This window comes from Vipera ursinii (assembly GCF_947247035.1).
Source record: "Vipera ursinii genome assembly, chromosome: 3".
Classification (NCBI taxonomy): domain Eukaryota; kingdom Metazoa; phylum Chordata; class Lepidosauria; order Squamata; family Viperidae; genus Vipera; species Vipera ursinii.
In genome coordinates this window covers 116,046,130-116,059,088 of record NC_139516.1, presented here as the reverse complement: position 1 = coordinate 116,059,088, position 12,959 = coordinate 116,046,130, and the positions used below count along the sequence as shown (strand labels likewise).

Here is a 12,959-nt window from a genome sequence, read left to right as displayed (position 1 = left end):
AATGTTCCCATTTTCCTAAGCACCTTCCACACCTTGACATAGTCAATACAGTCAAAGGCCCTTCAATGAAACAGAAATTAACTGCTTCTGAATATTCATTGACTTTATCATCCAATATATTTCACCAGTAATGTCTCCTGTTCCTCAGTCTTTTCAAAGCTAACTTGAACATTTGAAATCTCCTGTCATTTCTATGTCTTGTATTTCATTATTAAAAAGTATTAATACTTTTGAAGTATTAATGAATTAATGAAGGCTATTGCTAAGCACATTGATTGTGCTTAGATTGTAAGCCGCCCTGAGTCTTCGGAGAAGGGCGGGATATAAATGGGATTAAAAAATATATATATTCATATTCCTGAAGGCTTTAATTCTGGCAACACTAAATTTGAGTTAGTGTATTCTGTAACATGTAGCTTTTGACCTGAATGGCACATTTATTAACTGACGGTCTGCTTAGTCATTATTCTTTGAATAAACTCATAATTAGCTCAGTGGGTTAGGACGCTGAGCTTGTCGATCAGAAGGTCGGCAGTTTGGTGGGTTGAATCCCGAGTGCCGCGTAACAGAGTGAGCGCCTGTTACTCGTCCCAGCTTCTGCCAACCTAGCAGTTTGAAAGCACGTAAAAATGCAAGTAGAAAAATAGGGACCACTACGGTGGGAAGGTAACAGCGTGTGCGGGGGAACCTTTACCTTTACCTTATCCAGCATATTTAGCTCAGATTAAATACAGTGTATCATAACTTTGCTCATGTGTGAAGCAGGTCCACATTTTTTCACCCAAGGTAGAAGTAAAATCACACATACACACAGATATATTAGCTACACATATATTATTGTTAGTAAGGCCTTAAAGGAGGAAAGGGACGGAGTCCCTGCAGATTTTACTCTGTTTGTCAAGATGACTATAGGGGGCAGCACTCTTCTCCATTTCAAGGCTGTGAGCCAGCGCTCAAGACATGTAGCCAGCATGATGTCAGGGAGCACTGTTACCTGCCCACCAAAGTGGTACCTATTTATCTACTTGCATTTTGCATGCTTTCAAACTCTTAGGTGGGCAAGAACTAGGTGAAGACAGGCGCTCACAAGGTACTCGGGTCTCAAACCCAGGCTGTTGGCTTTCCATCTGACAAGCCCAGTGTCTTAACCACAGAGCCATCGTGCCGCCCTAGTAAAGCCTTAAGGTAAATTTTAAATAGGAAGCATAGGTAGATAACTAATTGGAAAGAATTGTTATACTAATCTGGGTCCTTTATTAATATTTTGCATGAATCAAAGCTATTGCAGAGAGCTAAGGAAATGTTTTATTGGCTCCACAAATGTTCAGTCAAACAATGAAGGTAAGGGCAGCCTTTGATATTTAGATGAGAGGCATGAGCTGGAAGCTCTTACTCATATTCCTAGATGTCTGGAGACCCTTTCTTACTTAATGATGTAGGAAAAACTTCTTCAATATAATCACTGCAGTTAATGAACCAAAATTCAATACTGGTATGATTTCTTTGTTTTAGTTGTACAAATTGAAACAATTATCTGCTTCTGATTGATTACTTTCAAGTCAAGATTCTCATTTGTCCATGTAATTGAGCAGGGTTGTGGCAATGGAGCTGACAAAGATAAATGCATGGCAAAACTTTTTTGCTGTCCGGACACTGATGGCAATGTTCCTGGGGGTGGATGTCTGTAAAACCTATGATGCAAGGCAGTACATCCTTCTGAGCAAGCTGCGTGGAGTTATAGAAGAACAATATCTATGCCTTTTCAACAACCTTTTTCATGTTAAGGTAAAGATGGAAGATCTTTTCTCTTATGAATGCTTTGCATTGAACAGCAGGTGTAGATACAGTGCCAGAGAAAGGTAATATAAAGGTGCAGATCACTTCCTAAAGCTTCACATATTTAGTATTTCCTCAGAATGTCTAATTATAAAACAATTTACAAATTAAACTTTCATTTTATGAATAAATGTGATAAATATGTTGAAATGATTTCAGGGTTACCTAATTATTATAAGAAAGTATTATTGGCAGAAATATTGTTAATCAAATAATTATGAGATTTATTTCTTTTTCTGGTTAGTTTCCTACATCAGAAGTGGTTTCTGAAATGGACAATGACAGAAAGAGTAAGGAGATTGAAACGATGCTTTTAAAAATTCTGATTAATGTAAGTAAAGGTTTTCCTGGTGCAAAACATGGTCTATAAAGGATAAAGGCATGATTATCTTCTCTATGCAGTCCTTGCTTAATTATCACAATTGAGACCAGCAACACCATTGCTAAGTGGTGCATCCTTAAGCAAGAGACCATGTGACTGCCTCCTTAGCACTGACAGTTCTGGCAGTCTTTATTGCCATCGTTAAGTGAATCCCATGTAGCTGTTAGGCAAAGATCTGCCCTGATCCAAGCCATTCCTAGCTTGGTCACTCCCAGTCTTGAGACTTGTTTTTTCTAAGAGAAGGGACTGTCTCCTCTTTAACTACCCCCATCTCTGCCTCTTTGGCCATTCTGCACAGTGGCCTTCTTTGGCAGTGGTGGTTGTGTTGAGCTGAAGTAGAATTTCCGGGCCTTTATCTCTTTCAGCCTATCACCACTCCTTACTGCCCTCGAGGAGTGACACCTCAAGTTCCATGCCAGGCAAGCCACCTTGTCATCTCAACATGGTGTAAAGCTCCACTACCATGCTGTAGTATGGTCACTTGGCTCAGTGCCACGATGAGAAATTGCATTGCCATGGTGTGAGGCCCCATTAGTGCATTGTGAGGTGAAGCCACTGCTACTGATACCATGTGCCATGCTGTCCCAGCATTGCATCATGAAGCCCCAGCCCCAATGCTGTGAGAAGTGCTGCAGCATGGCATGACATCCTACTGCTGCAGTATGGCATGCCATTACAGCACAACGTTCCAGCTAGCCCAGCATTGCCACAAGAAGCCACAGTGCTGCAACAAACACAATGGTCATGTAAAGAAGAAGGGAAGGAAGAAAAGTCAGCTGGTGGAAGCAGTATGTGTGGGGTAGTTGTAAATGCAGGCAGGCCCAAATTTTAATCATGTGACCTTAGGGGTTGGCAACAGTTCTAAAATTGAGGACCAAACATAAGTCAATTTTTTCAGTGCCATCATAACTTCGAACATTTGCTGAATGAGTGTTAAGCTAGGACTCTGATAAACATAGTGAGTTTATCCTTTTCACAACTATCTGTACTGATTTAATGTACACCGGATGCAAGTGAATCCATATTGTAGATCAGATCCAGGAAAACACTGATCCACTTCTTTCTACTAACCTCTGGCAATATCACCAGCTTTAGTTAAGGCATGGAAACAACATTGGTCATAGACTTCTAAGATTAAAGAATGGCAAATTCTTAGAGTATAGTTTAGCGTTAGTAGAAGCATTTAATAGCAGTAAGTAAGAATTCTAGAAGCTGTGATGACAACGATTCTGGATATAGCACCCTCTTACTGTGCACAATATGTGTTATTGTTGTTTTAGGCAGCAGAAAAGGAAGTCCTCATTTTTGCAATTGATGAAGCTCAGTTTATTGATAAAGCCTCTTGGGATTTCCTGGATAACTTGCTTAAGAGTGTTCCAATCTTGGTTGTTATGGCTTTGTCTCCTATCAATCACAAGGGACGAATGTTTTGTTCCAGTGCAGCCCAAATCCTGAATAGTCCAAGCACAACTTTTATTCAGCTGAGGGAATTAAGTCCTTCAGTAATTATTCAGAAAGCCTGCCAAGACCTTGGAGTGGTCAGTATTGCTAGGGAACTTGAAACGTAAGTAAGAAATTCTCTGTTTCTATTAAGTTGGAGCAAAGACAATCAGCAGGAAATGCAAATTGTTATCATTTAAAGCAACAAGTCTGAAACTTTTATTTCAAGCAAAATTACCTCACTTCTTCTGAGTTGAAGAGACTTTCTTGCTCAACTGACAAATTTCTCTGCTCTTCTCTCCTTGGCCCAAAGAATATTGTATAATCTTTCTGACAGCAGGTTATCAGTTATATGCTCACTTGGGGAAAGCTTATCCTGAGAGAGAGAGATATTACCATTTTCTACCACCATTTATAACTATCAGCTTGGATGTTACCTGCATGCCACATGATCTATATTTAGTAGCTTTTATTCATAGGAAAAAAGGAACGTGGTGGCTCAGTGGGTTAGGACGCTGAGCTTGTCGATCAGAAGATCAGCAGTTTGGTGGGTCAAATCCTGAGTGCTACATAGCAGAGTGAGCGCCTGTTACTTGTCCCAGCTTTTGCCAACCTAGCAGTTCGAAAGCACGTAAAAATGCAAGTAGAAAAATAGGGACCACTCCGGTGGGAAGGTAACAGCGTTCCGTGCCCCTTTGGCATCTAGTCATGCTGGCCACATGACCACAGAGACGTCCTCGGACAAGCGCTGGCTCTTCGGCTTTAAAACGGAGATGAGCACCGGCCCCTAGAGTTGGAAATGACTAGCACGCATGTGCGGGGGAACCTTTACCTTTACCTTTATTCTTAAGAAAGGGAGAATTTTGGTAAGTGTTTGTGTGTACAGAAGTCAGAATGTGAGTTTCCTCAACTGAGTATTTGTTATCAGTTGAGGAATTGTTCCATTGTGAGGATAATAAATAATAAATAATAAACCTTTATTGTCAAAGTACAACATGTGTACATTGAGATTAGCTGAGCCTCCCCCCGTGCTCTCTCCCCCCAACACACAGTGACAACAAACCCTCCTTCCTACCACACCATGTGAACCAACAACACCACACACCGGCCTCCCAAGTCAATTCTGCATAAGATTATGTCCCATTTTAAAGCCTAACAGCCCACGGATAAAAGCTATTTTTCAGCCTGTTGGTATGGCTGGCTATATTCCTATATCTCCTACCGGATGGTAGGAGAGTAAAGAGATACCGTCCAGGGTGTGAGTCATCCCTGAGAATCTTCCTCACTCTTCCAAGGCAACGAGCCCTGGCGATGTCATCCAGTGGTGTCAGGGAACAGCCCACAATGTCTTGTGCTGTGCTCACTACCCTCTGTAATACTTTCCTGTCTGCGGCTGTCAGACCAGCATACCAAACCACAATACCATACGAGAGGACGCTCTCTATAGTAGACCGGTAAAAGAGGATACTTGGCAGATTATGCACCAGCCGCCACAGGCATAGCAGCAGTTCTGGTAACAATGAGATTCTTTTCTTCAGGAATCAGTATCTATAAGCAGCCTATCATACTTTGTTTATAACATTTTATAATATTAAATATTTAATAGGACCATGTATAAAATACTTCAGAAAGAGTAGTTCAGGCCATGCCAGTAAAGCCCAACTATATAATGCAAAAACTAATGCGGCTTCTTTCGTCTTGCAATTTAGAGAGATTTGTAAACCATGCCATTGCCATTTCTTTAAGAAATCCTATGCTATGCCTACTAATGAGAGCAATCTCTACAGTGCCTGTTTTCATCTCTGGGATCCCTAGCAGTGAACATGTAGTTGCAATATTATACCCAGTTCTAGGTAGCCTCATGCACAACTACTAAAGTTTCAGAAGCCTGGGGACGACTGGAATTTATTATGTTTACAGCTTGCCTGCTGCTGAAATGGAAGTTGGAAACACCACTGTAATTCAGCACAATACATTACGCTATGCCTTAAACCTGACGTTTATCTATGATCACTCTTCTCCCTCTGTTTGCCTGTACACCTCCTCCCCCTTTCTCTTTCTTTCTCCCTCCCTCCCTCTCCACATTACTTACAGATTTTTAATACAAAGGAGTCATGGAAACCCATTTTACTGTGAAGAACTTCTCCGAAACCTCCACTTAAACAATGTGCTTCAGTTCCATGTGCTGGAGGAGGATGAAGAGAAAGATGATGAATGGGATAGCCTTTTTAGTAAGCTACTGATCATTGGCTATTAATATGGTATAGCTTCATGGCAATTCTCAGTTTATGAATGATGTGAGACTATTCAGGGCGCATCAGAATGGCTGACGGCACTAGCGTCACAGACCTGCAATATTCAGCAAGAGAGCTAGTCATGCAATAAATCATAGCTATCACTCTTCTGTTACACAGATGAATACTAATAGTCACCAAGATATCAGATGGCATATCATTGGGTCTTGCTTCCTGATATTCTAATTAGAACTTTAATCAGTGAGGTTCATAATTCAGATCCTTCTTTCCTTCTTTCTCGAGGAATTACAACATACATGCAGTCACATCATTAGAAAGGTGCATTATTATTATGTAATTTTGTAATTAGATAAAGTAAGGAACAGATACACCCTTGCTTGTCTATGGAGATTCTGAGTCATCCAGGTCATGGTTGCCCCAAAGATGCTTTTCAAAATGCAACTGGACTGTCTTGTTTTTTTTCTTGAAGATGTTTCGCTTCTCATCCAAGAAGCTTCTTCGGTTCTTCTGAAGAAGAACAAGAAAGTCCAGCTGTATTTTTGAAAAGCACCTTTGGTACCCCCCTGCTTGTATAATGTATGATAAGCATTCAGTTCGTTTCATTGATATAAACTGAGCCATACTGAACTTTGCAGTAATTCCATGTGAAGCTTAAATATTAGGAAAACATATTCAAAACTGGCAAATATTTGACAGCTTTGCTTTGGTTTGAATTTTGGTAAGGGGCATATAGTAATGTAGTTCTCCAAGCTGGCTATAATCTTGCATATATTTCTCAGTGGCAAATAGGAATCTAGCTCCTGCTATAACTGCCAGCTGTTTAAATATATAATGTTAAATGATAATATTAAAATAGTGATTTTAACTATTGCAATCTTTTAAAATAATAGCCATCCAAATGTTTTCTTGGAAGAAAATAATATTAATGCTAACACTAAAACATTTATGATTCTCCTCTACAAGCCACGACTGTTCTCAAGACTCATGCATCCAAAACGTTAGATGAAGAAACTGAATTATATATTTGCACAGTCAGGCAAAATGTGAAGCTTACCACCATCAGTCTCCCTCCAACATTAAAAGGTATGGAATTAGGCAAGTGTCTGTTATCACCAGGCAGAGTGACAAAGCAGCTGCTTTAAGAGCATATATAAGGTGTTCCAAAACCTAAGACATTCCGTACACAAAACTTCAGATAGCATTATTTTACCAAAGGCCATGGCGAGTTTCCAACTTTTGAAATCTTATTTTATTTATTTCATTGTAGGTGCTGCCTAATTCCAAACTGACTGCGTAACTCACAATATAATTAAAAAATCACAATATAGAACAAAAAAGATGAAATCTGATGATCCTATACCAGGGGTGTCAAACTCAATTTCATTGTGGGCCACATCAGCATTGCGGTTGCCCTTAGAGGGCCGGGTGGGTATGACCTGGGTGGGTGTGGCCTACTGGGTGGGTGTGGCTAGAGTGCGTATGGCCTACTGGGTGGGCGTGGCCAGCTCTACATCGTTCGCATCAAGGGTGCCTGTGGGGGCCTGGGCAGGAGTGGGACAGATCTGAGGGTCTCTGGCAGAAGGAGGGTCTCTGGGCCAGGGCCAAGGCAGCAGGGGCCGTTCCCTCACTGTTTCCAGGATGGCTTCGCGGGCCGCATGAAACCACTTCGCGGGCCGGATCCGGCCCCCGGGCCTTGTGTTTGACATGTCTGTCCTATACAAAAACAGAGACAAAATTTCATCCAAGGGGTTTCATCCATCTTTACCCAAGGCCTGGCAGAACAATCAGGTGTTCAAGGCCTTACAACCAATTGAAGATTTCAGGGGAGATCTCATTCCAGATGACAGATGCCATGACAGAAAAGGCCTGCTTTCTTAATGTTTATAGATGGCACTGTGTGAAGGCCCATGGAGTGTGCCAACTCTATCACTATATACCAAGCAGGCATAAACCATGGGGAACAGAAAATCCCTCAAAATCTGTCCCTATGGCATATAGAGTTACGATTACTTGATAAATATCACCTTTATCTCACCCCAAAGCATTGCAGTAATCAAGTCATGACTGAAGGGCTTCCCAATCCAAGAAGGACACAACTGACACATCAGAGGGAACTGTACACAGCCCCCTTTGGCTACAGCTGTCACTTCTTCAAGAAGGAGAAGTGCTACATAGTCCATAACTATATGTAAAACATCCCTGGGCTGGAGGGATCTTAGTAGCCACAGCCACTCATTCTCCTCATCTATAGCCAATTATCCTCCTCATCCAGATCTGCATGGCTTCTTGGTACTGGGACAGGATCTCGACACCCTTACTTGGCTGACTTAAGAACAAAAGATATTTATTTATTGCATTTTTGAACTGCAATAAAAGAAATATAGATATAATTGGGCATCATCAACATAATAATGATACTGAATCCCAAGTTACAGATTTCTTCATCAGGGGTTTCATATAGATGTTAAAGAGGATGGGAGACTCCTAGCCAACAAAGTACAATTTGGTGATGAGAAAAGTAAAGTCCTATACTTAGGCAAGAAAAACAGTTACAGAATAGGGTTCCAGTTTTGTGCAGTAGCGCAACAGCCGAGGGATTGTGGGGCTCTGCACCCTACAGCTGATTTTCTGCCTGTTAGTTAGGAGACCCTAAATGGTCCAGAAGTCACCCCGAAGAGGTGGCAAAGAAGGAAGAAAGTCCCATGGATCATGGAGAGATGGTGGTTGACCCAATCAGTCCAGGAAAAGCCTTCCAGAATCCATCAGGAGAAAGGCTAGCCTAATTTTAGAGTCTAGCCCAAGCTACAAGCAAGCAAAGCCCCAAAGCATTATTTTAAGCTGATTGTAAACAATGTTCTTGGATCTGGGTAAGAACATCAATTTTCTCTATTCTACATATTAACTACTTTCCTGGAAAAAAAACCCAAGAAGAAAAAAAACCTCTGAAAGTGAGGAGGGGGACCTTTCCTCTACCCTTCTGCAGACAGAGGCAATGAAAAAAACATTTTATGGGGGAGAAATATACTGAAATGAAATGAATATAAGACCTAAATAGGATAAGTTTGTTATTTGTCTAAAATCTCTTAAGATCTTTATTTTAAACTATAAAAATAGAAGATAACTCTTTATTTTGAAAACTGAAAAAAATGAACTGGTGCTGACATGTAGTGGTGGATGAAGAACAGCTGTGACAAAAAACAAAACACTCTGGGCTACATACAAAATGAGAGCTATAAACTTAAATAAAAAAATGTGACCTTTCTGGGTTACAAATATTAAGTAACTGTGAGTCTAAAGTTGTTTGTAGAGAAAGGAAAACATAGATTTTTGGCTATTGTGGAAAATCAGAGATCTGCAGAAAGAATGTATAAAGAAAAAACAAATACTTTCCAGGAGGAGATGTATGAGATGATGCAACTAATTCAAACAATAATGATTTTAAACCATGAGGAAATTAAAAATAATTTTGAAAGTATAAATGAATCCATCTCCAATTTGACCTCATGGCAAAAAAACCTCTCAGAGGATAATAATGGAGAGGGAGCAGATAAATCAGATAACTGAATATAAATTGGAGGAAACATTTAAAGATGGAACCTAATAATATAAGGAAGTATGACTTGAATCAAGTGGAGAAGGACTTACAAGAAACATTGGACATGGAAAAGATAACTTGTACTCTAAGACCACAAAATAAATCAGGATTTGACAAAATGGATTGCAGAGCTGTTGAGAGTACCACAAGAAATGAGGAGACAAGGGATGATGAAAGAAACTAAGAGAGAAAGAAAAGACCGGATCTTCAATGAATATGAAGGGGCAAATTTTTTTTACAAAGATATGTTGCTTGATTTGCCTCTTATATCTACAACAACATTTGCAGGATTATGGAAAGACTGATTCAACAGAATATATTGATTGGGAAAGACGTTTGGCAAAAGAAGAGGGCTAAAGTGAGAATTGAGGAATTAGTTGATGGGATGTATCAGAGAGAATATTTAAAAATTAAACACTTGTTTGGATATGGTTGAAGAAATAGAAGGATTTTAGCTTAAGAGGGATGACCCCCCCCAAGTAATATAGTATTCTTTCTTTTCTCTTTTTAATTTGTTTTTTGATATGAGAAATATAAAAATGTTTGGGATGGTCAATATAAAGGAAATGTTTTAGATATTTAAATGTAATTGACTTTAAGAAAATTCCAAAGGATAATTAAAAAAATGTTAAAAGAGTTAAAAGATTAGATGATCGGATTTATTAAATGGAACATCTACAGATTAAACATATGTTTAATTATGAATAAAAAGAACAGAAAAAGTTTGGAAATAAATGTATATTAGTTTAAGATGGATATGTATTTTAAGTAGTATATTATTTTCTTATTATTTTCTCTCTCTCTCTCTCTTTTTACTTTTTAAGACATGAGAAATGTAAAAGTGTTGAGATGACCTGTACGAGGAAAGTAGATTTAAATAAATGTAATTAACCTTGAGAAAATCTTAACCAGTAAGAATGTTTTAAACATTGTAGGGAAAACTAATTTAAAGAATTGTAAAGTGGATTTATGATTTATTATATATATATGTGTGTGTGTTTGTGTGTGTGTGTGTGTGTGTAAAACAGTTATAGAATAGATAACCTGGCTCAACAACAGTAACTACGAGAGGGATCTAAGTGTCCCAGTAGACCATCACTTAAGTATCAGTCAGCAGAGTCCTGTAGTTGCCAAAAAAGCAGTTCTAGGTTGCATCAACAGAGGGATAGTTTCAAGATCATGTGAAGTGATAGCATCGCTTTATACTGCACTGATGAAATACCATATCTACTTCTGGTACCATAATACAAAAAGATGTTGAGACCCTAGAAAGAGTACAGAGAAGAGCAACACAAATAATAAGGGTCTGAAGGCTAAACCCAGTGGTGGCATTCAGCCAGTTTGCACCAGTTTGGCAGAACCGGTAGCTAATTTTTTGTTGCCCAGGCCCAGAATGGACTTCCAGAAATGGCATCCACACAGAGAACCGGTTGTTCACATATTTGAATCCCATCACTGGCTAAACCATCTGATGAATAATTGAAGGAACTAGGTATGTCTAGTCTAACAAAGAGAAGGGCTAGGAGTCATTATGACAGAAATATTTTAATACTTGAGAGGTTATCACAGAGAAAAAGGATGTGTTTTGGAATATGGTTATTTTGGGAGGAAGGGGTGCAAAAACCATTAAAAGTGCAAACGTCAAGATGGCATTATGACATTCATCCTTTTATGGTCATATGAAATTAACACATGTAAAAAGGGGCAGTTCTTTCATCACATAGTCATGCCTTCTATGGATGGATGGATGGATGGATGGTGGGCAGATAGATAGACAGACAGACAGACAGACACTGTTAGATTACCCCTCCTCCCAGATATCCTGTTCTGGGAATTTCCTTGTAACAGAAGGTAACATCATATATTTTTAATAAAATTCTCTCTCTTCCAGTTCCGAATATCTACAGTTGCAAGAAAAAGTATGTGAACCCTTTGGGATTATGTGGTTTTTTGCATGAATTGGCCATAAAATGCGCTCTAAACGTCATGTAAGTCACAACAATAGAAAAACACAGTCTGCTTAAAATAATACTACACAAACATTAGCTGTTGTCAAGTTTTAATTGAAGATAAGATGGAAACATTTACAATGCAGGGTGGAAAAAGTATGTGAACCTTTGGACTTAATAACTGGTTGACCCTCCTTTGGCAGCAATAACCTCAACCAAACGTTTCCTGTAGTTGCAGATCAGACCTGCACAACGATCTGGAGTAATTTTGGACCACTCCTCTGCACAAAACTGTTTCAGTGTAGCAATATTCTTGGGATGTCTGGTGTGAATCGCTCTCTTAAGGTCATGCCACAGCATTTCAATCAGGTTGAGGTCAGGACTCTTGACTGGGCCACTCCAGAAGGCGTATTCTGTTCTGTTGAAGCCATTGTTTTGTTGAATTACTTGTATGCTTTGGTTCATTGTCCTGTTGCATCACCCATCCTCTGCGGAGCTTCAGTTAGCAGACAGATGGTCGTACGTTTTCCTGCAAAATATCCTGATAAACTCTGGAATTCATTTTCCCATCAATGACAACAATCCGTCCAGGCCCTGAGGCAGCAAAGCAGCCCCAAACCATGTTGCTCCCTCCGCCATGTTTTACAGTGGGGATGAGGTTTTGATGTTGGTGTGCTGTGCCATTTTTTCTCCACACATAGTGTTGTGTGTTTTTCCCAAACAACTCAATTTTGGTTCCATCTGTCCACAGAATATTTTGCCAGTAGTGCTGTGGAACATCCAGGTGCTCTTTTGCAAACTTCAAATGTGGGCAGATGGAACCAAAATTGAGTTGTTTGGGAAAAACACACAACACTATGTGTGGAGAAAAAATGGCACAGCACACCAACATCAAAACCTCATCCCCACTGTAAAACATGGCAGAGGGAGCATCATGGTTTGGGGCTGCTTTGCTGCCTCAGGGCCTGGACGGATTGTTGTCATTGATGGGAAAATGAATTCCAGAGTTTATTAGGACATTTTGCAGGAAAACGTACGACCATCTGTCCGCCAACTGAAGCTCCGCAGAGGATGGGTGATGCAACAGGACAATGAACCAAAGCATACAAGTAATTCAACAAAACAATGGCTTCAACAGAACAGAATACGCCTTCTGCAGTGGCCCAGTCAGAGTCCTGACCTCAACCCGATTGAAATGCTGTGGCATGACCTTAAGAGAGCGATTCACACCAGACATCCCAAGAATATTGCTACACTGAAACAGTTTTGTGCAGAGGAGTGGTCCAAAATTACTCCAGATCGTTGTGCAGGTCTGATCTGCAACTACAGGAAACGTTTGGTTGAGGTTATTGCTGCCAAAGGAGGGTCAACCAGTTATTAAGTCCAAAGGTTCACATACTTTTTCCACCCTGCACTGTGAATGTTTCCATCTTATCTTCAATTAAAACATGACAACAGCTAATGTTTGTGTAGTATTATTTTAAGCAGACTGTGTTTTTCTA

At 39.8% G+C, this 12,959-nt stretch overlaps 2 protein-coding genes across 2 annotated transcripts in view; one reads left to right on the top strand and one right to left on the bottom strand.

The window, feature by feature from the left end:
• ADCY10 (adenylate cyclase 10) overlaps positions 1 to 12,959 on the top strand; it is a gene marked incomplete at both ends in the record, with an annotated part of 87,913 nt that overhangs the window by 31,444 nt on the left and 43,510 nt on the right. Inside the window, 4 exons of the mRNA XM_083358158.1 lie at positions 1,593 to 1,785; positions 3,499 to 3,782; positions 5,753 to 5,889; positions 6,877 to 6,996. Of these exons, the coding sequence (XP_083214284.1) occupies positions 1,593 to 1,785; positions 3,499 to 3,782; positions 5,753 to 5,889; positions 6,877 to 6,996 (734 nt within the window). The remainder of the gene's footprint in view (positions 1 to 1,592; positions 1,786 to 3,498; positions 3,783 to 5,752; positions 5,890 to 6,876; positions 6,997 to 12,959) is intronic.
• Positions 1 to 12,959, bottom strand: part of MGST3 (microsomal glutathione S-transferase 3) — a 112,657-nt gene that overhangs the window by 77,592 nt on the left and 22,106 nt on the right. The gene's annotated exons all lie outside the window — the stretch shown is intronic.